Here is a 25692-nt window from a genome sequence, read left to right on the forward strand (position 1 = left end):
CTCGATTTCATCCCTGTGATTCGAACATGTGATTCGTCGCTGGTTGCTACCACTTGGTTCGCTCCTCATATCTGGTTTCGGAGAAGACGTCGCCTTTCTGGATAAGGATTTGATGGCGACCGGCGAAGCTGTGGAGGTGACCGGCGATGGCGATGGCGACCGGCGATGGTGACCGGTAGTAGCTGTGGAGGTGACCGGCGAAGCTGGCGATGGTGACCGGTAGTTCTGCTGCGTGAAGAGACGAGATGGGAAGAAGGGTGGGAAGGGTAAAATTGGAAAAAGAACGGTCTGAATGGTTGAGTGAGGTAGTAGATGCAAAATGGTTAAGAGGTTATTGTAACCATTAAGAGGGTTGTTTTTTTTTACCAAACAGACCTAACCTCTTACCAATTAAGAGATTGGCTCTTAATGTAACCATTACCAGCCAAACAAACAGCCCCTTATTTATTTTATTGGATGATAACTTTTTGATTTATTTTCATGCCAATCGATCCCAAAAGCGTTTTTGGAACAAACCCCCAACAATATCCTCCTCACAGCTCTCACTGCTCCATCTTCTTCGCCACTTCTCTCCCAGCATCATGAAAATCTTCTGCTGCTGCTGATCTCTCCACTCCCTTTTAAAATCACCAAACGTATCTGGATTGTGCGAGAAGCGTAAGTGAGGAAACATGGGTTGGATATGGAAGGAGGACGACGATGATAGTGAAATCGACGAAATCGAAGTTTGAAATCATAGAGCCTGGTAAATTCGTAAAAAAAAGAGCTAGAAAACTGAACAACTTCTTTTAGACTGTGTTGGAAGGTTAGTATTCGCTGTAATATCGTTTCAGTTTCGTTTTTTGCTTTTAGTTTATTGATGAACGTGATTCTTGTATTGACTTGGCATATGTTTCCGTTTCGTTCGATTGGATGTGAGAAAGCTCCAATTTTATTGCCTTTTATCTGTATATATGAATTGATTGAGTTCTTGAAGCTGATTTTCGTGCTGTTTATATAGGCAATTTAACCAAAATTGTGAAATTTAATTGATGTAGTTTATTTGATGATTGGTGTAAGGTCGATTGATCAAATATGGATAAAGATAGAGGTGTGGAATGGTAACATTTGCTCTTACTAACCTACAAATCCAAGAGTAGATGACATTGACAATCTACACATTCTTCTTTTTCTGTTTTATAAGACACAAACCCTAGCTTATTCTTAACTTTTAAGCATTCTGTTCCATGTAAATTATGTTAGAGATCGAGGGTTCTTGATTATAAAAAGACCTGGATAAATCAATTGTTTGCTTTCCAGAACACACTAAGTATTGGGATAATCCAATGATTACTCCGATCTTAAAGGCTGTAAAATCGAGTATGTATACACACACGCATATTCCACATTTTTACATATTTATATGAGAGATCGGCAGTTACGGGCAGTTAGATAATTAATATGTAACTAGTGGATAAAGTTGAAACACGGATCAGAGGCTGACTCAGAAGCTCCGAGTCAGAAGCCTTCTCAATCAGAAGCTTCTGATTCCATATTCATATTACTAAGTTTCTGAGTTCTGACAAACTCAAGAAGGATTCCAACCTTCTGAATTGCACTTGGAATGTTTAGAAGTAGGGCCCTTGGAGGATTATGCATACAAAATTGACTGGATGACTGTACTTATATAATTCTTTGACAGGGGTTGTCTAGGTGGTTATTTAACTAGAACTGGGCATCTTGAAGACGTTGAAAGTATAAAATGATTTTAACATATGTTAGCTTGCCATGTAATTATAACCATACATGCTTTACAGTTGGTTCTTCTTTTGATTCTTTTTTCTATTGTTTATTACCATTTTCTGTGTCAAATTGACTTTCTAAATTATGAAGTGTAGGAGGACTTGTAAGATGGCAAAACAAGCTCAAACATTATTTCTTGAAGAATGGCTTAAAACTAATAGCGGGGATATCAACAATTCTAACTCTGCACATTCTACTCCTCAATCAGCTAGAGCTATCATCCAAGCATGGGCTGATCTTAGGGAATCACTCCAACAAAAATCATTTACTCAACAACACTACCAATCTTTACAAACCCTTTTAAATTCTGGCTTCTCTCTTTATGTTGCAGATCCACAAGTTAAACTTGTACTTTCAATTCTATCAGAACCAGAATTATCTCTACCTTCTGAATCTTATCCTCTATTTCTCAGGCTATTGTATATATGGGTTAGAAAATCATCTAAGCCGTCTCCGGTATTTATTAATTCTTCCATCGATGTCCTCTTTCAACTATTTGAATCCCAGTCTTTCACCAACAAGAGCTCTTTGTTCTTCACGGAAGGGCTTCTTCTTCTGGGTGCTTTCTCGTTTGTGCCCTCCGTATCTGAAGAGACAAGAACACGTTGTTTGGAGTTGTTTTGTAAAGTATTGGAGGAAGAATACAAGTTGGTTTCTTTGTTTGATGATCTTGTTCCCAGTGTACTTGCTGGGATGGGCTATGCTCTATCTTCTTGTGGGAGCATTCACTTTGTTCGAATTCTTGATTCACTTTTCGGAATTTGGAATAAAGAGGGCGGGCCTTCTAGTAACGTATTGCATGGTCTAATGGTATTGCATCTTGTTGAATGGGTTCTCTACAATTGTATCCAATCACACTCGTCCGAGAAAATTATCATCTTCTCAAGGGAGATTTTAGAAGCTCCCAAGATAGCGTATGCCTCATTTTCTGTTGTAATGGGTGCAGCTGGTGCCATGAGGGCCTCAAATAGGTCGATATCAAGTGGGCTCATGCAATTAAGAAGTTCTGCTCAGCAACGACTTGAAATCGTTGCAGGTGACTTTATTTCTAAAAAGGGAAGTTTTACTGATACAAACAATGAACGTAAAGATAGTCTTCTGCTACAATGTATATCATTGGCTTTAGCCCGAAGTGGTGCTGTTTTCTCTCGGGATTCTCTTCTTCTATGCCTTGCTTCAGCGTTATTGAGTGAAATCTTCCCTTTAAGGCGCTTTTATGCAAAGATTCTTGGAGTTTATGTCAATTCTAGTAGTCAGGGGATTCATGAAGTTAAAGAACATCTTCATAGTGTCATTTTCAAGGAGGCAGGAGTGATAACTGGTGTTTTTTGCAAACAATATGCCGCGGCCAATGAAGGTAGTAAGAGTAAGGTCGAGAATCGTGTATGGGACTTCTGTCAAGATGTTTACGTCTTACATCGCCAGGTGGCTTTGATGCTTCAAGGCACACAAGAATTGATTGAAGATTTAGAAAAAATTGCCGAATCTGCATTTCTTATGGTGGTCTTCTTTGCTTTGGATGTCACTAAACAGAAGTTAGTTCCTAATATCCCTAGAGAAATTCAACTGGATATTTCGGTGAAGATATTAGTTTCGTTTTCTTGTTTGGAGTATTTTCGGCGGATGCGGTTGTCAGAATATATGGATACAATTAGGGGGGTTGCTGGAAGTGTTCAAGAAGACGAGGCTGCTTGTGTCTCATTCGTTAAATCCATACCTTCATATGGCGACTTGACAAAAGTTCATGGTATTACATTAATACTATGAAGTGCTATTTTGCTATGCGGGGAAGTTCAAATGAGAACCATAAATATTTTGAGAACCTGGAAACCAAATATTCATAATTGTTCATGATGAATAACCTTTAATCATCATGAATATCATGCATTTTCATTATGAGTAATTTTCATCATGAGTATATATCAAGATATTTGTCATGAGTAAAGCTTAAATAGTTGGTTTCGAGGTTCTTCAAATATTTACGATTCTCATTTGAACCTGCCCTTTGCCACGCAATGCTCAAGTACTTATTTTATAGTGGTTTTTTGCATTGTAGTCTCTTCCAACAAAATGGAGTTTACGTGGTCTAAAGACGAGATGCAGACTTCTAGGATCTTATTTTATTTGCGTGTGATTCCAACTTGTGCAGAACGTATACCAACTTCATTGTTCAGAAAGACGGTGTCTCCCATCTTATTTTTGTATCCTGGATATCTAGCTTATATAGAATGAATTTTATAGCTAAACACCCTTTGTTCAAAGAAAAGGTTAAGGGGTCTTTTGCCAAACACTTACCGGGTAAGCGCTTATCGGGTCAATTACTTTACCGGGTTAGCATAGGAAGGACCGAGAATCTTACCGGTAAGAGGGAAGACAAGAATTGAGAGTCTTACCCGGTAAGCGCTTACCGGGATAAATGTTTACCATCAATCCATTTTGATGTCCGAGAATGTTACTAAATAAGGCAAGTTAAGGTAGTTAATCTTGTTGGTAAGCTTTGGTACACGGCCCCTAAAGGTAATTATACCATTCCAAGCCCACCATTAAACAATCTAAGGATTTAGTGCTAAATTATGGTGGATTAGACATAGCAAAGTAATTTATGTTGTTTGAAGTTTTGAGCAAAAAAGGTTGATTACCGCTACCGGCAACCTCGACGGGCCCCAAATGGAACCTGCGCCCTAGGTACTACATGCGAAGAAGAATTTCAAAGCTAACTCAACGACTCAGGCTAGCGGAGGGGTTCAAGCTCACCTTCTGCAGGATTCAAAGTGTTGTATATTCACTTTTTTGTCTGTTGCCTTGCTTGTTTGCACACATTCACACATGTAGTATGCTCCCTTGTTTATTTTTCTTTTGTTTTGCAAACCAAGGGTCTTCACAAAAACAGTATATCTACCCCCCTGGGGTACAGAAAGGTCTGTATATATCATAAGGTCATTTGGTTAAATGACCTTCTAATGGGTTTCTGTAAATCCATGACCTTCTGATGGAAAATTGTCCAAAATATTCACTCATGCCTCCCCTCTTCACTTTATAGCCACGTTTCCAACATTGTGACAGAAATAGCCGGAGATTACCCAAGTAGCGCTTAAGCAACTTGCATAACCCACTTTTTCCAATAAAATAATTAGAAAAATTAGACATTATTTGTGTACGGTGCTATTTGCATAATCTCCAACTATTTTGGTTAATTTGTTGAAAAGGTGGCTATAAAGTGAAGAGGGGAGGCTTGATTGGCTGTTTTGGACTATTTCCCCCTTCTGATAGGTTTAAGAATGTCCCAACTTCAGGAATGCCACTTCCGTACACAAGAATACCTAGAAACCTATCAGAAGGTTATGGATTTAAAAAGCAAGGTCGGGGATTTTAAAAACACATTTCAGGAGCTCATTTAGCTAAACAACCCTTACATTCCTCAAACCCTACCTCTACGAGGAATTTAGGGCCTGTTTGTTAAGAGCTTAATAGGACTCACAACTTATTTAGTCAGCTATAGATGACCGTTTGGTAGTGGCTTAATGATATAGAAGTGCTTATTTGGTAAGCTTCTAAGGAGCTTTATGCAGAAAACCGAGTTTTTTTTCTTTCCAAACCTGCCCCCTCCAACTAAAAAACACGCTCCTTCCATCTATGGAAAAAACCTCCCAAACAAAAACTTTCTCAATCTATACAGACACATTAATCCACATAGACAACTTTATCCATATAGGACTTCATGGAAAACCACCCAAACAGCCCTTTACTGGTTTATTAGGTTTGGTTTGGTTTATTTGAAAAATGATAGCTATTCTTAGACATCTTTTACTTAACACACCCAATACTAGATACATGGGACATCCAAATGGGAAAGTGACTCGAGCCTCACATTCAACATTTGTGGCTTTCATCTCTTCCGGGAAAGATGTCGATGATGAAAGAGTTTCATTGAAGGAGCAACTTGTTTACTATTACATGCAGAGATCTTTAGAGGTATCTAAAACTACTGAAAACCTTTTATATATGTACACACACACACACACACACAAACATATATATATATATAGGGGGAGAGAGAGAGAGAGAGAGAGAGGGGTTTAAGGGAAACCCCCCAAAAAATGAAAAAATGAGGAAGGTTCAAGTGAAACCCCCCAAAAAAAGAAACACTGAGGAACATCCTAATAACCATTCATGTTTACGTTATGCACATTGTGCATACAAGTAATTGAAGATGTTTCTTGGTTTCTATGCACGTGTGCATACTGGAAAAATTACTTGCAAATTACTTGTATGTACATGTGCATACCGTACTATGGTGTTTCTCAGTTTTTCATTTTTTTGTGGTTTTTTCTCAGTTTTTCATTTTTTTTTGTGGTTTTTCCCTGACCTGACCCTATATATTTATATATAAAAAGTCGGGTTCATACGAGAATGGTACCTATTTAAAAAAAATGGCCGTATCATATGTGATTTTACACTAACATGACGTATAAAATCACATGTGATTCACGCGACTTTGCCCCGCGACCTGAGGTTGTGTCCAAAGTCGCACCCACCCCCTTTTTGGTTGTTAATGTAAAATCACATGTGATTTTGTATGTAATTTGGCCATTTTCTTATTTTCTTATTTTCTTATTTTCTTAAATAGGTATCATTCTCGTATGAACCTACCTTTCTATATATAAAGTTGATTATTATCTTCTTTTTCATTATATTTCTGGAAATGGTAGGGATTTCCTGGTGTAACTCCATTTGAAGGTATGGCTTCTGGAGTTGCTGCATTGGTTCGGTATCTTCCTGCTGGAAGCCCTTGTATATTTTACTGCGTTCATTGTCTCGTTGAAAAAGCTAGCAGCCTCTGCAGTGAAGTACCAAGAGAGCTTGATTCGTGGAACGACTTGCACGATGAGTTAGAGCCTTGTAAGAAACTCCTGGATTTACTACTTCGACTTCTCTCCCTAGTCGATATACAGGTAAACATGCAGAAAGTTTCCTCTATTTCGATTTCCTTTTTCGATACAGACTTTTTTTTTTGGGGGCATTTGTTTTGAAAGAATGGTTTTGAGGAATTGGGATTTCGGGGAAGAATTTGGAGTTGGATGGATTTGGAATCTTTGGTGTGTTTGATTTGTAAGATTTGAAATGGAATCGAATTTCATTCATCATAAATATTTTATAAACAATTGAATATACCTTTTATTTAATTGATTATTACAAAATAAGTGTTTTAAACATATTTTATAACATTACTACATGCAAATCCGAAGAATTCCCTCGAAATACCAGCTACCCCAGTAGGATTTCAAAATCCTATGTTTATGGTATTTGAATGAAATCCCGGGATTTCAAATCCAAGAAGTCCTTCAAACCGAACATGGGATTGGAATGGAATTCAATTCCAAATCCCTCCAAATCCCTCCAAATCCAATCCTACAAAACCAAACTGGATCTTAGTCCAGATTCGTTTTTGTTGGAGTACTAGATCGGTTAGACATGAACCATCCAAACTTTTATACATGTTGCGATCTTCCTCCTTTTACAAACCGGGATGATCCTCACTTTTCACAAGTTGAGAGTCTATACAGAAACAACTCTCTACTTCTTGTCTGCATACATCTCATCCCTCAAACCCCACCTTTAGGTGGATATGCTAGACTCGTTTGGTTTATTTTGAGTTATTTATAATCACGTCAACTAAACTTGAATCATTTCTCCTTGGTATATGTTGGAACTTGCCTTCTCTTCTTCAGAGCACTTTTGGAAAGTGATCTAATGGGGTTTCATATATCCTCACATGGTATCAGAGCCAAGGTCTACCACCCTAATGATCGACACTCTAGGGCAATCTATACCTGTCTAGACCCTCTCGACTCGTTTGGTTTATTTTGAGTTATTTATAATCACGTCAACTAAACTTGAATCATTTCTCCTTGGTATATGTTGGAACTTGCCTTCTCTTCTTCAGAGCACTTTTGGAAAGTGATCTAATGGGGTTTCATATATCCTCACATGGTATCAGAGCCAAGGTCTACCACCCTAATGATCGACACTCTAGGGCAATCTATACCTGTCTAGACCCTCTCGACACTAGGACATTTTGTGCCCGTCTAGCCTATGTTGATTTGGGCGGGGGGGGGGGGGGTTAGAGTCCTACATCGGCTAGAGTTGAGAAAGTTCTTCGCACATATGTTTGAACCCAGAGGCGGACCCAAATTTTTTTTTAACTGATGGCATAATTTGACCATAAAAAATATCCACTTTTTTTCACAATATAAGTAGAGATATGTTGGTTGGTTTCTTTTCCTTACATAAAAGAGACTCATGTTCGAGTTCAGTCTACATATATTTTTTGAAAACACAAGAGGTATATAAAAGAACACCAAAATTTAAGCTAAAAAACAAAAAAATTGACAATTGCGTGACTCGGCCTTGGGCCTTTTGTACAAAGGTAGGAGCATTTTACCATCTTAGCCATTAAAGTCATGTGCTAACATTTCAGAGGTGTAGGGAAAACCGCAAAAAACTGAAAGTCTTGTTCCTCAGTTTTTCATTTTTGGGGGGGTTTCCCTGTACCTCCCTCTCAAAAACTATATGGTGGCACCCAACACAACAATACGGTGCCACCCTTCAGAAACGTAATCTTTTTCTCTTAAGACTGAACCGTTCCGTGTGGGTCCGTCCCTATTGGAACCACCGTCTCTTCTTAAGGACTTTTTTAGAGAGTAATCTAATGGGGTTTCACATATTCTCACATTTTTTTAACGCAGTTTAGTGTAAAGTCCTTGAAAGAATTGTATTACATGTAATATGTGCAGGTGCTACCAAATTTGATGAAACTGTTGGCACAGTTGGTTGTCCAACTTCCTGAAGATGGCCAAAACATGGTCCTCAACGACTTGTTTGCGCAAGTTGCGGATTCAGACGACGTTACAAGGAAACCAGCGCTCGTGTCTTGGGTGCAGTCTTTATCGTACCTCTCTTCTCAAGCAACAATCGGTCAAGCATCCAAGCGGCATGAAAAATCTAGTACCATATCTTGGAATAAAGGTAGATTGGTAGGCTTGAATAGGATCTTTGCAAGAATTTAAAACTTCCCATCAAAGACCCAACAGACACTATATCCCATTCAAAAAATAGGGTTTGAAAAGGGATAATATGTGTATGCAGACCTTTCCTCTGTCACAAGAGACAGTGGTAGAAGAGTCGAAGTGTCTTCTTTTTATATCCCAGATGAAAAATATATCCCATCCGGAAGTAGGGTTTGAGAGGGCTAAACGTGTATGCAAACTTTACCTCTGTCTCAAGAGACAATTATAAAAGAGTCAAAGTGTCTTCTTATTATATCTTAGATGGAAAATATATCCCGTCTGGAAGTAAGGTTTAAGAGGGCTACGTTGTATATGCAGACTTTACATCTATCTGAAGAGACAGACGTAGAAGAGTCGAAGTGTCTTTTTTATATCCCATATGAAAAATATATCCCATCTGGAAGTAGGGTTTGATAAGGCGTTAAAGATGTGTACGTAGACTTTACCTCTGTATCAAGGGACCTTGATGATAGATTGATATATAGGGAAATATGTTGTATTTTGTTTTTGAATCTATTGCATATGTAGTGTAAACATCATATTGATCTTTTCTGATATGGAATTAGATTTTGTGTATATGTTAAAAGTGTTTGTTTGGTTTGACAGAATGTTTTTGAGAGATTTAGGAGGTGTTTGGGATTGCTTAGTTCAAACAACTTCTTATTATTTTATTTTTTTATAGAAGTGTTTTATCAACTTATGTGGCAGCAAAACGAAGTTTTATAAAAAGTGTTTGGACTAGCTTATGATGGTACAATACTGGATAAGCTGATGAAATAGATGAGATGTCCTATTTTTCTCATCCAAACACTAAAAACCCCTTATCATCAGTATCATATTGGAATAAGTTAATAAGTTAGAAGAGAGTAACTTATCAAAAATTCCTTATTATCGGTGTCGGACCGGTATAAATATTTCATCTTTTTCTCCATCAAAACAATAGAAACTTCTTATTACCGGTACCACACCTGAATAAGTTAATAAACACTTTAAATAAGCAATCTCAAACACTCCCTTAGATCTCGTAAATGGATTTAGAATTTTTGGTGTGTTTGGTTTGTAGGATTTGGAATTGAATTCAATTTCATTCTTTATAATTAGTTTATAAAAGCAAATTATAAAAAAATATTAAATTGCCTTTTTCTATTAATTGATTGTTATACAAGTGTTCTTTTAACATATTTTAAAACATTATTATAAACAAATTATATGAAATCTTGTAAAATATAACGGATTATATTACGATCCCAAGATTTTAATTTCGAACTTTTCTCTAAACCAAACACGGGATTAATTGGTGGTTATAGTGATCATGACCCACAAGGTTTCTCAATCTAAGTTCAAAATTCTTTAAGACATTTAATTATTATTGATCAAGAAGAACCAAATCAGATATCAATTTTTTCATTTAAAAAAAAACATTCTTATTAATTTTGCTTTCAAAATTCAGCTCCATCTGTTATCAATCAGAAGTGAACTCAGATTTCAAAATTCAGCACATTCTAAAATAAACGTTATAAATCCTCGAGGAGTTTGTTAAGCTATCCGAGAGTCTCCGAATGGGCGTTTGTAGCGATTGAAAACCTAGAAATATTCTTGTTATTGCTTTGACTCATATTTCCCAAAAAGTGGATCCCGCTCTAAATAGCTTCTACTTACAAAAAAGGCCGTTTCATCTTGCAAATAAGGCATATTTTGTCTAGGCATTTTTAAAAAAGGTAATATAAAGTTGGTCTTCCTCTTCAGACAACAATAGTCTTTCTCGATAAAACCAGTTGATTAGGGTCAAGTTATATCCCAATGGTAACTATATTTCTGGGAGTGAACTCCGGACGAATATGAAACACATGGATACAAACTATTGACTTGTCCACAGTACATCAAAGACTCCTCAAACACTTATACGACTCAATCATGTCACTATAAAAGCATCTTCTAAAGATTCTCTAAAATGGAGAAAATGGAAATTTTATATTAAAATTGAGCTCCAACAGATTTCTTAAAAATATGGAGATTATCCCAAAAATAATTACAGTGTGACAAAAATATTGTTTAATATATTTCTAACAACATGAAACTTTGAAAATAATTATTTAGAGAGAGAGAAATAATATTTTAATAGATGAATGAAATATTCCAATGTCGGATTCTCCAAAATGGGGAATATGTAAGCAGATGAATATAATTCTTTTAGAGATTTCAACTTTCGGTTCAAAGAAATTTTAAAGAATCTGTTGAAGATACTCTAATTCCTTAGAGGCGGGTAAATAAAGTAGAGTCCAACCGATCCTGTAGCCGGTCCTAATTGGCCATTGGTCCTTTCACAACCAGTCCTGGGCCTTAACGGGCCTCGGGCCGAATTGAAGATTTTTCATCTGTCATTTCGACAAAAAACATAACTAACATGCATAAGCTCAATGCAACCCGTCCGATCTTAAACTAGACCACTTCGAAAAGAAAATTCATAATGTCTCTCTATAAATTTCTCTATCACTTTTGTTTTCCCCATCTTGACACTAAAATGAACTTCAAAAATCAAAATTCAATAAACTTGGGTGTCGTTTATTAAACACTTACTTGGTAAGTACTTACTGATAAAATTTAACACTATTATTTACTTACCGGATAAAATTTTAGTCCACAAAAATTGTTATCATATGCAACAATTTACCAATTTACCCAGTAAGCGCTTACCGTGGTAAGAGTCTTGGTCCTTACCATATTCATCCGGTAAGGTAACGTGGTTTGGTGTTCACTTACTCGAGTAACCTTTTGGTAAACTAAGCCCTTAAATCTTTGATATCATTTTTCCTATTTTTACAAATTTTAAAACATTTTTCACTTGCATTGATCTTGAAAACTCAAATTAGCAAAAATCAGTCCCCAACTGGTTGACGTTTAAAAATTTTGAATTCTCAGCAGCTCTAACCTTTACAACTAAACCTAAAAGTCCGGTCCTTTGACAAAGCCCTAATTGGTCCTAATTTGGACAGCCCTTCATAAATAGCCCTAAAAAGCCCGATGCCAAGTCAATTGGTACTAACTAGTCCCGGGTCCATGCCCTATATTGGACCGGGCCAATATGACCATCTCTAAAAAATCAAAATTCTTGATCAATTAAGGTACATATCACCATTTTTGTTCCAACACTCCGAATTCAAGTTGATCCTATTTTACCTCTTCCTCAGAGAAAGACGAAAGAATTGCTCAGATATCAGTGAGTGAAGCCTATCTGGGTCCCGTAGACTTTCTCGTTAAATCAGATCAAACTTATTACCATCAAAGTCGCTTTTAATGTCAAATACTGATAAAAATATAAAGAAAAAACCCAAAAATAGTAAACCAACACAATGCATTATAAGAGAGAGTACACTTCATAAATCAAAAACACCACTTTCTTCATTGAACTCTTGAAATGTTGATCCTTCCATAGCAATATAAAGAGATCATACAACATGAGAAGAAACCCTTCAAAGTGTTTTATCAAGACTCTTTATATCTTTCTACAAGTATAACAGATTCGGCAAAATGATAAGACCCTAAATAAAATCGACACGAAGTAGAGAAACAATACGTACTTCAACCCCAAAAGCAGTACCCGAAAGGGGAATATGTATTTCGACACAACAATTCAATCAATCCCAACGACCCCAACCAGCCCCATACAGAACCCATCCCTTGGGCACCACATATGAGGAGGCATTTCGTGAGTTGACTCAGCGGCTAAGGCAACCAATCCCGCATGTCCTGGGATTTGAACTTGAATCTGTTATGTATTTTCCCCTTTGCCAACTAAGCTACAAGCCTGAGGGTTCAAGGGGGATGCATATTATCTTCTTCAAAATATCTTCTGCATCTACCACAGAAAATAGCGCATTACCAAAGGATCATTAGCCCAGGACCCGGGTTACCAGTAAAGCGAAGCTGAGCCGAGCCGCACAGGAGGTCACTCGGGGGTATAGACGAGCCAAGTCGAGTAGCAGGTTATTCAAATAATATCCGGCTCGAGCTCGATTAACTTTTTCAAATTCGGGGTTGAGCTCAAATATTTATTCAATGTTTGAGCTCAATGCTCGTTTATGAGCTCGAATTTGAGATCGATAACTCGTTTATTTACTCAAGCTCAAAGATTTTTATATTTTGGTTATATAATTTGTAAAGATATAAATATGTTTGGCTCGAATAAGTGTATGCTCGAATCACTCGGCTTAGCTCTTAAAGTTAAATCGAGCTTTAGGGCGAATTGAGTCGAACATTGGTGTTATGGAGCTCGACTCATTAAGTTATGCAATCTTTATTTTGTGTTCGAGATTGACTCAAGCTCAAGCTCGAGTAGCTCGTTAAAAGCTCAACTCGTTTACACCCGTAGGTCAAGGTTCAAACCTCGCCAAAGGTGAGGAATGTACGTGAGTATTTGTAGTAAATAAATATGCTATACTTCAGAAAGTAAACATAGCACATACATTCAGCATTCACGCATTGATCTCCTTTATGTAACTTGAATGTTTCTCCACGAGCAGCTTGACCAGGGGAGATTCGACATCTGCGTGGTCGTTTTCACGATATACCGAGACTTTTCCACCATCGGTGACAAGTATCACGACCTCTTTACGAGTTGAAAGCTCGTTTGCCACTACAGCATTCATTTTGTACCTTTTAAGAGCTTTATCGGCCTTTTCTAAGAGGATTTCTTTATCCGTCTCTAACTGTAGGCAACCAAAACTAATATCATTAATCTAGTTGTAGTAATAATAAGGGGCAAAAAGGTAATTTTAAGATCCTAACACCACTACCATTCTCTTGGCATTGTGTGTAATAATAAGTGTACACATTTCAATTTTAGTTTGTCAGAAAAAAAGAGTCAACTTTCAAAAGCAAGGGGTTGTTTGGTCGGTTTTCCATTAAGGGCCTGTTTGTTAGCAGCTTAATGAATTGAGGCTCACTACTTATTCAGTCAGTTATTCAGTAGGCTTTTAGGGGGGAGTTTTATGCAGAAAACCAAGTTTTTACTAAACCTGCCCTCCCAATTAAAAACTACGCTCCTTACATCTTATGAAAAAACTCTCCCAAACAAAAACCCTCTCTGTTGGGTCACCGATAATTTGTTGATGATCTTTCAATCTATCTTTCTTCAATCTTTGTACATTTAGTGGTTCTTTGTAGAAGTTTGATTGTGCTTAACAAGTTCGATGAATCGAAGACTAGCCGATTTTCAAGGACGTGTCAACTAATGTGGAACAGAAGACACAGTTCCCGACTTTATACTAAACTTTTCTCCCTACCTCCTCTGCCGATTTACTCAGCTAATGATCTTCCCACCTAACAAACTTTCTACTCAATATTTGGCAGGTCAACTTGAAGATTCTCCTGCAATGATTTTTTTGACAAAAATCTTACCAACCTTGCACTTGAAAATGACAAAAATCTTACCAACCTTGCACTTGAAAATGACATTCTCTGGAATAACTAAAAGGTATGTTTGTCCTCTTCTGAGCTTGATGCGACAACTGAAGAACTCATGAGAAAAGAGTTTTAGAGACAAGTCTTTCTCATATGTACCATGACAAGGACCTCTTCGTTGTGTCCTAAGTCAACTTTGTCTTCTAATCCTCTCTTGACAAGTGTCCCCATGCATTTAATGCATAGAGGAGTATAAAAGAAAGAGTGGTTTGTCCATGCAAGGTTATGCTTTCAAAAAGATCTCTATGTGCAGCATAACTTCTTTGTGTTTATAGTTGTGTTCTACTTATCTAAGTGTAAGATTGTTAGAACTGACTTTTAATCTTTTCTATTCCGCAAACAATCATGTTTTCTTAGTGTAATTTTTGATATATATATATATATATATATATCAATAAGAATTAAAAAGTTGAAAATATTGTGTGCAATTGCATTCAACCCCCCATCTACAATTACTTGTGTTCTGCATTCTCAAAAGGGACTAACACTCCCTATCTGTACGGACAGATTCATCCACACAAACAGCTCTATCCATGCATGACTTAATAGAAAACCAATCAAACAAATGTATCGATAATGTTGTCTGTTTGGATTAATATGCCTGTATAGATTTAGAAGGTTTTTATTTGGATGGGTTTTTTCATAAATGAAAGGGGAGTGTTTTTTAATTGTGAGGAATATGTTTGGAAAAAAACCCTTGACTTTCTGCATAAAGCTTCCTCCTAGAAGCTTACTGAATAAGCCACTTTCTATATCATTAAGCTAGTACCAAACAATCATGTATAACTGACAGAATATGCTGTAAGTCCCATTAAGCTCATCAAGTTGTTAACAAACAGGTCCTAAGTGTCTAATTTCCAATTCTACCCTTAATTATGAGACGAGAAAAATTCATCACTCCATTTATCACCATGGGTAAGATTGTCATTTAGTTAATTTACAAAGTGTAATAATTACACACTTCTAAAATTGTTTGCCTTTTTCATTGTGGACACTTATTTTTGGGACAAAGGGAGTATTTTTTTTCCCACTTCATGCAACTATTATTTGTTCATGTGTGTGATATTATGAATCCTCACACCTCGACCATATGGCATTCGCACCACCTAACATAGATACTCGACATTTACTAATGCAAAAAACCAAGAGCATCTCCAACAACTATGCTGTAATAGAAATTTTGGTGATTCAAAAGTGTTCTATACTTCAACAGCTATGCTATATTGTGTGGTAAGAGCATCTCCAACAGCTATGCTAATATAGAGAAAAAAGGGATTTTAGCAATTTTTTTGCTCCAACAGCTTTGCTATCTTGTATGCTAAAATAGAGAAAAGAAGAGAAAGATTGTAAAAATCTCTAAATTTAGAGAAATCTCAAAAAAAGAGAGAAGTTATTAATTTAATACTTCCCACCAATAAGAGGGATTGAAAACAAATGTTTAGGGGAGAGAAACAAAATCTTATTAAATGTATTGAATATTTTAATAATATTATTAATGTTAGAATTGCTAAAATAAAGTAGTTGTTGGAGTTGAATGTAATTTTTTTAGAGACTTTGACTTTTAATACTCCATTTTAAAAAAAAATATAGCATAGTTGTTGGAGATGCTCTAAAATAGCAAAAAGAAGAAATCTCTAAATTAAAAGAAATCTCTAAAACTCTATATAAGAGCAAGAAATAATATTTTAATTATCTTCCACCAACAAGAAATATTGAAGATAAATGTTTAAAAGAGAGAAATAATATTTTATTGAATGTACCGGATATTTTAATAATATATAGTTAATTATAGAATTGCTAAAATAGAGTAGTTGTTGGAGTTAGGTGTTTTTTTTAGAGATTTTGACTTTTGATACTCTATTTTAGAAGAATAATAGCACAGTTGTTGGAGATGCTATAAAGGGACAAACACAAACAAGATCATTATGCAAGTTACCAACCTTAAATGATATACAGAATGACGTCGGGGCCCACTCTTTCCGTAAAACCAAAAGCATCTTCGGGACTTGGGCAAGCCGCATATCTAATGGCCCAGATGAAGACTGGATTTTATGCATCGCCTACAAAATGAAGCCGGAATTAAGCTCGTTTTTTTCCTCATTAGTGTATTTGAACAGCTACAAAGCATTACAATAGATAGGAGCGGAAACAGAAAACATGCAGCTTCTTTTTACCTTCGTCTTTTAGTACGGAAACTCCACAATGAGTTTTAGAATACTCCCTCCATCCCAAAGTAAATGTCCACAACGAAAAGGCACAGAATTTTAGGAATGTGTAATTATTACCCTTTTTAATTAACTAAATGACAATTTTGATACCATTTGAGAATATGTGGAACCCCGTTAGATTACTCTCCAAGAAGAGTTGGAGAGTTCTTTTGGAGAGTAATGTGGGGATTCCGCATATTCTTACATGGTATCAGAGCCAAGGTCTACCATTGTAGAGACTCGACACTTTAGGGCAATCTGTACTCTCTGAGCCCCGTCACCCGTCTATCCCCCTCTCGACATTCTAGAACAATACGTGCCCATCTAGCCTCCATTGAAGGGGGCGTGTTAGAGTCCCACATCGACTAGACTTGGATCAATTCTCTTATATGTATGTGGGAACCTCCCTTAACTCCTTAAGAACTTTTTTGGAGAGTAATATGGGGTTCCACATATTCTTACATGATATCAGAGCCAAGATCTACCACTGTAGAGATTCAACACTTTGGGGAAATCTGTACCCACCGAACCCCATCATCTGTCCATCCCCCTCTCGATACTCTGGAAGAATACGTGCCCGTAGCCTCCTCTAGGAGGGGGGGGGGGGGGGGTTGCTAGAGTCCCTGATTGCCTAGACTTGGACCAATTATGTTCTATATATGTTGGAACCTCCCTTATCTCCTGAAAGGCTCTTTTGGAGAGTAATCAGGGGGGTTCCACATATTCTTACAAGTTACAACCTTTAGAGGGAGTAATGAATTTCTCCATCTCATAATTAAAGGTAGGATCGGAAATAATTATGCATTTGCTTTTGAACGTGGACACTAATTTTGGTACAGAGGGAGTACTATGGAACTTTCTATATATAGAAGGGAAAACATAATATATGTAGGAGTAGACTAAATTTACCATGCTCTCCCATGGAACATAGAAATCAGATACAGCAGCCGCAAGATAAAACATAGCACTTGGCCCAAGGATCTTCATTGACATTGCAGTCAACTTTAATATCTGTTCAATGAAACAAATTACTTGTTATTGAAAAAATATTTTCCAGTATCATGGTGAGGGTTGGGTTCCGGTGAGAATGGAAGTTACGGTGAGAAGGATAAGAATGGATCTCCATCCTTCGATCAATAGATCAACACTAATGCGGTGCACCGAGATGCACCGTATCAATTCCTGTGATAAGTGCAATTCATAGGGTGGGGGTGAGATTAAAATTGATCAAGGGTCCAAATCCCTTCTTAAATCCCTTCTTATGCTTCTCAACTTAATTCCTATTCTCACATTATCCTTCGTCATCATGGTGATACATTAGAAATGTCTTTTTAAAACCCTCGCAACTTTCAATTATGTCTTTTGACAAATTTTGTCCCTACAAAACTTTTTCGCAAGCCGGGGGTCTTCACTGAAACCGCCTATGATGGACTTTTTACCAAAGGGTCATTTGCCCCCATGTTACTGGTATAGCCCAAACTCCAAGGAGGTCAAGAGTTCAAATCACCAAAGGTGAGGACAGTGTGAGTATTTGCCTATATAAATGATTATATACTTCAAAAAAAACTAATTGTTTTTGTGAAAGTGAAAAAACGAAGCGCTGCGCTTTGCAAGAATGAACGATTTTGGATAAAAATTGCCAAATACGATGTTTTTTCACATTTACATTTTTATAATTTGTTCAAAGGACAAGGGATCATGTGAGAATGAGAGTGATGTTGAGAACACTTCTACCCTTTGGATGTGTTGACTTTTTAATCTAACTTAATGTTTTTCAACTACTTTCAGTATCTTCAATTACATTCATCTACCTTCATCTTCCTTATTCTTCACTTCTAAGTCATTTTCACGAACTTTTACACACATTAATTTGTTAAAATTTCGGTCATAATGATAAAAATGGGCAAATAAAGGTAGTTGAATGTAGATGAAGGTATATGAAGGTTTTGTTCTCACCTTCTCACTATAATTTTTATTCTCACCGGAACCCAACCCTTGTTCAAAGTCACCAATTCTTGCAAACTACTAGTGCTTTTTGTCATTTTCGTAAGAGACGAAGGATCGTGTGAGAATAGGAGTTAAGGTGAGAAATGTAAGAAGGGATTTGAACCTTTGATCACTTTTAATCTCACCCCCACCTCATGCATTGCGCTTGATACGGGAATTGATTTGGTGCATCTCATTACTGTTGATCTTCAATTAGGATTGATCTACGGGTGGAGATCCCTTCTTACCCTTCTCACCATAACTTCCATTCTCACTGGAACCCAACACTTCCGTAAGAATGATTTTAGTTGCAATGAGAAGCCAGGTATGATGATTAGAGAATAAATGATTTATAAGTTAAACATTCTACTTATAGATATTCGAAACACAACAAATCATATTGTTATGCACCCATCTAGAGGCCCAAGCCCATTCCTAAGAATATTCTAGAATAGTTAAGAAGGGGTAATTTGGGTACTTCTTATAGGATAATTTTTAGGATAAATAAGGAGGCTGCAGGGAGTGTGAGGCATGCAGAAAATTAGTGAGTTCTATATGGGAGAGTCCTAGCCTCTCGAATGCTAGTTTGTTCTTTGTTTTCCTTGTTAATTAAAGCATCTTACAATATCCTTATGACCTTATCACTTGGTTTCTTTATCGATTGTTCAATCATTTTGGTTGATAACACATATGCATATCTATATAATAGGTTAACTTTTCACAATTAATTTGTTCAACTAGGTGCAAGTAATGACATTGAAGGATTTAAATGGTTAGCTTTAAATGATTAATCATGTTAACCTGAAGATATTCAAAGATGGTTGTGAAGGGAAGTTTCAGCAAGAAGCCTCCTGAAACAGCCTGAGATAAAATGAGATCTTTACTGGCGTGCAAATATAGAGCTAACAGTTTCACTAAAGAAGAGATACGATTCCTACTGCATGATGTCCGCGAATCGCCCTCTTAACTGCTTCGGAATGTGACTCGTGCACTGTAAAATAAAGTAGATTTTATTATATAATAGGTAAATAAAATAAAATAAAATTTTATTCATTTCTTTATGAGCCTAGGTGGTTTATACCAACCAGACGAACCCAGTACATCCCACTTGGAGGTGGCGTCTGGGGAGGGTAAGATGTATGACCAGAGGCAGATTTAAGAAGGCACCCGCTCTATCGTGCCGACACAATGCAAAAAAAAATAAGGGTCTTAAAGGTGCATCCATGGTTTTAAAAATCATTTGAGGCATATGCCGGCGACCCAAAACCGCATCTGAGGTGGCACCTCTTGGACCCTGGACGAGGCTTACGCCTTGGCAGTGAGGCGTTAGGCTTCGTCGAGGCCTACGCCTTTAGATCATCTGCTTTGGCAATGGCTTTCCGGCTTTTTTATAAGCTTTATGGCAGTAGTAGTACTTCTCTTTATAGTATAAGTGTCTTTTTATTTTAAAAAAATAAAAGTTAAAGCCCAATGACCCCAATGTGTACTTTAATATTTTAAAACCTAAAAAGCCAGCACTTTCTCCTCTCAATCAAGAAGTGTAAATTTTACCCTTCCTCTTCCTCTAAGCAATCAATTTATCCACACCCTCTTAGCCTATCTCACAGTATCACTCTTACCTCCGTGAAGAACCACTGCACCAACGCCCTTAGTAATTTAGTATTATATACATAGTATATGAATGTGTGTGCGTATATATATATATTTGTGTAGTATATATACATATCTTGGTGTATATATATTTCCGCCTCGAGGCTTAAGCCTCGCCTCGTTGAGGGAAAACGCCTCGAGGCCCGATTCCGGCTTTTAAAACCTTGGGTGCAACCGCTTTAATTTGATATATGCTACCCACAAATTAGCAAAAATAGGCTGCAGCCTACTAGTAGGGTCATTGCATATGAAATTAGGGGTTCCAAGTTTGAATCCTTTTGACTATTTTATTTTTGGTAAGAACAACATAGTGAAAAAAAGAACACTTGGGTGTTGCAAAAAACCACTTGTAAGTCAATTTTACATTATGCTAATTATTTAGTGGCCTTGCTTGAAAATTTTTCTGGATCCGCCTCTGGACCTGACCTCTACTCCTAGCCCCTAGAAAGTTCATACAGTCTATTGGAAATCCAACAAAAAACATAAACACGATTTTATATGGTAACATAAGGTTACGACCTTGTATGCATGAATCATCCGTAAGCTCAAAACATTCAAGTAGCAGATCTTCCGGAAGTGATCTACAATATGGCTGGCAGGTACCCCTGCATAAGGCTTTCCTATGTCATCTTAAATGTTATAAAATAATAATAAATATTTAGCATTAATCATCAATAATCTAACTGGCTCATTCCCCCACAATCCCAAGTCTTTCATCCCAGGTTTAACTGGGGGAATGAAAATTCATTCCCAATTTCATTTCTTGTCATTTTCATTTGCATTCCCCAACCTGAACCAAACAGCTCCCAACTGTTATCATTATTTGTCAACTTGGCAAATTTAATATTATGTTTGTCTTATTGGAAAGTAACCCTGTGTTTTAAACATTAAATTTTCCTAGGCAAACAGAAAGCAAATTATGTCTACAAAGGCACCATATTCACCTCCTATAGAGAAAGATTACCGAATATCCAGCTTTCAGAAAGTATCTGCATATCATCAGTAATTCCATATTATCTATGAAGTCTGGAATTAGAAAAAGCCGCCAAAAGGTGAAAACTTAAAATAAGTTGTATGGTGGTATACTCAGTAGACGTTGCTCCTCTGTGCCCAGAGCTGAAGTTATCGATATACCGCACACAGCGTTGCTCTAGAGGAACAGTGGTACCACCAGATGTGACACATACAACCTTTCTTGATCCCTTGCTTCCTAAAAACACACGGCAATATAACTTCACAAAATGGTGGAAGAAGATAAAGTTAAACAAGATATACATACAGTTGAAGTGAACATGCCTGATAAAGAAGCGTTGTGATCGATAAATTGGGTTAACTTTCTGCTTATGTTGTCAGCATCCTTCAGAAGAGGTGCTGAGTCGAAGAAGGATTTAACTTCAACGGATATTGTTTCATCCACAGCATCTAAGTTGGTAAATGCATCCATGGAAATGGCTAGCGAAACAGTGGCATGGAGGAAAAAAGGTTAGGTACCATAACAAATGGGTCTAAAATAGGCAAGCAGGTCATAATTTTCCAAGAACAAGCTCCAACACCCACTGTCGATTCATTGGTGAGTACTGGAAGCATTCATTATATATACCGTGACACTATCGACTTTCCCAGGATCCTTAGCGCAAAATGTAGAATCAAAACTCTTCAAAGACGGGTACCCAATAATGTTGATCACCACATACATTATTACAGATTTTGTTGGGAAGTCTTCCACAGAAATTTATATGTAGACCTGATGTGTAGCACGGCTGCTCTTGTATCCTCTCTATGAGAATATGTGGAACCTCATTAGATTACTCTCCAAAATGGGCCTTGAGGAGAGAAAGGAGGTTCCAACATATATGGAAGAGAAATGGTCCAAGTCTACCCGATGTGAGACTCCAACACTCTCTTTACAGCCTGCCTCCATGGACCTAAATGGTTTAGAAGTAAGAAGTTTGTGGTGCTCTGACCTTTATGTTGCAGTTCACCATCTAACAAGTATCATCATGACTAATTCTCCTAAATTAGTACCACATTCAGAATGACGGCTTTGTTTCTTAGGGTTAACTTCTGATTCTGTTCTTGGTTGGTTCTGGATCATCTGAAGCTACACTCAAGGAGAAAAAGGGCAGATTACCCTTGAAAAATATTATTTCTAGGCCTGCTAGTCTCCTGAAATGTAATGCATCCTTCATTATATTCACTCCTTCGAATTAGTATCATAATTTTAAACCCTGCATTTACCTGGTATAATTAACGTAACAGAGACAGCGATTTCAACATCGTTAGTAATCATCCGGTAGGATCATGAGGGAGAAGAAACTCTCCATCAAAACAGCTCAGCACCTCCAAACCCAAATATTCCATGGAAAATGTCGACTTAGGGGCTGTTCACTAGTTGCTGACCCAGTAACAAGGTGAGGTTGTTTACATATACCCTCAACCGACAAATAATGCTGACCAAGATGCGGACTCGATAAGGAAGGAAAAGCTTTCTTACTTGCTCAGCGCTTACCCAAACTGAGCCTCTTACCCATACCGCACTCTTACCTGGTTAGCACTTGCCCAATTTATGTTAGTAAACGGCCCCTTAGACCACAAACTTACAGTCATCAGACCAGGGAGATCTTTTATTACGGCATAGAAAAAAGATAAATACTTATATCGCCTTACCTTATAAATTTATTAGTTTCACCCCATTTAATGGACAAAGACGCCCTCGTGACAAGAGCAATTAACATGTGCTAAATATAAGAATTTAGCAATGCACATAGATACCTAATGCGCACATCATTGCTTTGGGGGTACCCAACAATTGTGGCCATTGAGTTCATCAGGGTTGATTTCTTGCAGCCACAATTTACCGAGATTAATCCAGGCATAGCCTGGCTTCCAAAAAAAACAACTAATCAAGTAGACATACATAAGTGGAAGTACTTATTCTTGTAAAGGATAATTATTTGCATTAATTGGTTTTGTCATGAAATTAGATGTTCTTATCTTGTTGATCGCAAACTCTACAAAATCTATGAACGACAGGTCACCTTCTAGCCATTTACTTACTTCCATTTTTGCTTCACCTAACCATTTATAGTTGCACCTATATGAATTTTTCCCCCGCTTGAGATCAGTTCGGCTCCACAAGTACATCACAGTAACATAATAATAGAAACAGCAGTAGAGGGAGACACAATGGTGTGTGAAGTGTATACGGGTAGTTTTTTTTCAGGTGCTCAATTTATGTTAATTATTTCATTCAGCCATTCTATTATCCTCGGCATGACCTAATATGCAAAGAAACTGGAATCAATCAGTTATATGCTAAAAGAAAAAGAAAAATTAAAATCGATCAATTAGGCATACCTTTGAATTCAAACAGCTTCGTAAATCGACAAAAAAGAAAAAAAAAACTATGAACTATCACATATCACAATTTCAGCTAGATCAATTAGGTCGACGACTAGAGCAAATTCAAAAATCCTCTCAACAAAGCATAACATACACAATAAGTCAATAAACGCCCTTAGATTTTCACAAACAGCACTTACGGATATTCATGTTCTTTAAAACTTAGCGATTGCAGCATACAACATCTCATCTAAACCGACGATTAGGTGAAACTAAACTTACAATAAATTGGAAACAGGTTCAAGTGAGGAGAGACTGAAATCAGCAAATCATATTACCTTTATCGAAGTGATTGGGAAGAACAGAGCGACGGAGAAACAGTTGTTGGGAGCGGCGGCAGCAGATGAGGGAGCGGTGGCAACGGTGACGTGGCAGGCGGTGCGTAGAAGATAAAAGAGTAAATTACGATTTTAGTCCTTGTGGTTTGTTAGTAATTTCGATTTTTAGTCCCTATGATTTAGAAATTGGATTTTTTTACCTTATGATTTGTAATTTATTACTATTTTAATTCCTAAACTAATTTTTAATCAAAATAATAATAAAATAATAAATCGTATAGATTAAAATAATAATAAATTATAAATACTATATAGTAAGAAAATTACAATTATAAGAAAAAAAACTATAATTTCTAAACCACAAAGACAAAATTCATAATTATTAACAAATCAGAGTAACTAATAACATAATTTATTCAAAATAAAATTATAGCTATTTAATTTTTATAAGGTTGTTGGGTGGTTGTTCCCTTGTTGGAAGAGCCAAATTCGAGGGTTGTTTGTTTATCTCTTAATAGTTTAATTAAGAGACAATATCTGAATCATTAAGAGGTAAATATTGTTTGGCAAAAAAAAATATTTCTCTTAATATTTATAAAACCCTCTAAATTGATTTTGTATCATAAGTCTCCTATAACCATTAAGCGCATTGATTTCATTGTAAACAATTACCAAACAATTATATTTTATTTTGCACTATATTATGAAAGCATCTTAATCATTCTGACTACTTAATCATTTTGCACCAAATCATTCAGCAACCGCCAAACAACCCCTTATTAATTTTTGTTTGTGTTTTTCGTAATTGAGTAAACTACAATTCTGGTATCCATGGCTTACACAAATTTCTAAAAGTGGTCTCCATACTTTAACAACTACAATTATCGTTCCTACTATTTACATTTTACTTTGAAAATCGTCCTTGGTTACTAACTCCATTAAAAGTGTATTTAAGGGGCATGTGGGTCTTTTTACCATTTTCCTTATTTTTTATTATTACACTATTAAATTATATATTGTTTTATATTATATACATTTATTATATACAAAATATGTATACTCTCACCGGAAGAACTTCAAACCTGACTTGCTGCAGCCACCATCTCCGGCGACCGGACCTGCTTCATTACCATCTCCGGCGACCCGACCTGCTTCATTACCATCTCTGCCGAGAAACAAAAGTGTTTTGCGATCATCTTTTGAGACCTAAATAAAGACCCCAACTAAAATTAAACCTGAAACACATATCTGAAACCATTTTCAACCTAAATCAAATCCAAGCGTAAACCCAAACCTAAAACCAATCAACACCCAACCTAAATCACACCTAAAACCCAAATATGAAACCAAACAAAACTCAACCTAAACCACCATTGGTGACACTATGTAAACCTCAAAAATCTACCAACTTTTGGAACAAACCTTCTACAACCTTTAGAAAATCCAGCAAAGCTAGAAACCAGGGGTAGTGCTTTGAATTGATCGACTGTCTTTGAATCATACGAGTTGTGCTTTGAATCGGTGGCTTCAAACTTATCCACATAGAGGAATATGTCACCAATGATTTTGTGTTTCTCCCCAGGAAATCAACAATCCTTCGACTGTGTGTTTGACTGTTTATCTGTCTTCATAAAGAAATATACATCCCTCCATAAGTGGTTCACGGGAGAGGGATGGTGGAGGTGGGAAAGGAAAGGGAGATGTGAGTATATGTATACGTATTCATATTAACGTATATAACTTAATTTAATTTTATTTTTTTTAACAGAAAAATAGTAAGAAATGACGAAAGGACCAACACGCCCCTTACTTAACAAACAATTTTAACGGAGTTAGAGATCAAGGACGACTTTCAAAGCG

At 36.7% G+C, this 25692-nt stretch overlaps 2 protein-coding genes across 9 annotated transcripts; one reads left to right on the forward strand and one right to left on the reverse strand.

Moving 5' to 3' along the window:
* Positions 1-539: 539 nt before the first annotated feature.
* LOC112511431 lies at positions 540-9412 on the forward strand. 7 transcript variants are annotated; one of them, XM_025117042.1, is made up of 6 exons: positions 540-805; positions 1878-3529; positions 3839-3983; positions 5610-5754; positions 6492-6734; positions 8577-9412. In XM_025117042.1, the coding sequence occupies exons 2-6, from the start codon at positions 1891-1893 to the stop codon at positions 8847-8849; spliced, it is 2445 nt and encodes an 814-aa protein (XP_024972810.1). In that variant the 5' UTR covers positions 540-805; positions 1878-1890; the 3' UTR covers positions 8850-9412. The 7 variants fall into 7 exon arrangements, 6 of the variants coding, with proteins under 6 accessions (XP_024972810.1, XP_024972812.1, XP_024972814.1 ...); XM_025117044.1 differs by having other exon boundaries at positions 556-3529; positions 6492-6519; positions 6610-6734; XM_025117046.1 differs by having other exon boundaries at positions 556-3207; positions 3316-3529.
* Positions 9413-12229: 2817 nt separating this feature from the next.
* LOC112511116 (phosphopantothenate--cysteine ligase 2-like) lies at positions 12230-24938 on the reverse strand. Of its 2 annotated transcripts, XM_025116559.1 has the most exons (12): positions 24899-24938; positions 23695-23832; positions 21449-21604; positions 21239-21362; positions 21097-21141; positions 20672-20757; positions 19441-19493; positions 19304-19363; positions 17426-17527; positions 16250-16369; positions 13313-13555; positions 12230-12705 (listed from the first exon to the last, which is right to left on the reverse strand). In XM_025116559.1, exons 2-11 carry the CDS (start codon positions 23702-23704, stop codon positions 13322-13324), a joined length of 990 nt encoding a protein of 329 aa, XP_024972327.1. In that variant the 5' UTR covers positions 23705-23832; positions 24899-24938; the 3' UTR covers positions 12230-12705; positions 13313-13321. The 2 variants fall into 2 exon arrangements, with proteins under 2 accessions (XP_024972327.1, XP_024972328.1); XM_025116560.1 differs by lacking the exons at positions 12230-12705; positions 23695-23832; positions 24899-24938 and adding an exon at positions 23833-23900 and having other exon boundaries at positions 13147-13555.
* Between the last annotated feature and the right edge of the window lie 754 nt (positions 24939-25692).

Source organism: Cynara cardunculus, assembly GCF_001531365.2.
Source record: "Cynara cardunculus var. scolymus isolate 2C chromosome LG 4, CcrdV1, whole genome shotgun sequence".
Lineage (NCBI taxonomy): Eukaryota > Viridiplantae > Streptophyta > Magnoliopsida > Asterales > Asteraceae > Cynara > Cynara cardunculus.

Excerpts from the sequence above, each read along its gene's own strand:
- LOC112511116 (XM_025116559.1), bottom strand. Across the intron at positions 20,758-21,096 it reads GTAATCTTTCTCTATAGGAG|GGGTACCTGCCAGCCATATT; the intron begins GTGAATATGGTG and ends AGCCTTATGCAG. Across the intron at positions 13,556-16,249 it reads CATTCTGTATATCATTTAAG|TTAGAGACGGATAAAGAAAT; the intron begins GTTGGTAACTTG and ends GGTTGCCTACAG.
- LOC112511431 (XM_025117041.1), top strand. The coding sequence starts at position 1,867 with ATGAAGTGTAGGAGGACTTGTAAGATGGCAAAACAAGCTCAAACATTA. Across the intron at positions 5,755-6,491 it reads ACATGCAGAGATCTTTAGAG|GGATTTCCTGGTGTAACTCC; the intron begins GTATCTAAAACT and ends TGGAAATGGTAG. Across the intron at positions 6,735-8,576 it reads TCTCCCTAGTCGATATACAG|GTGCTACCAAATTTGATGAA; the intron begins GTAAACATGCAG and ends TAATATGTGCAG.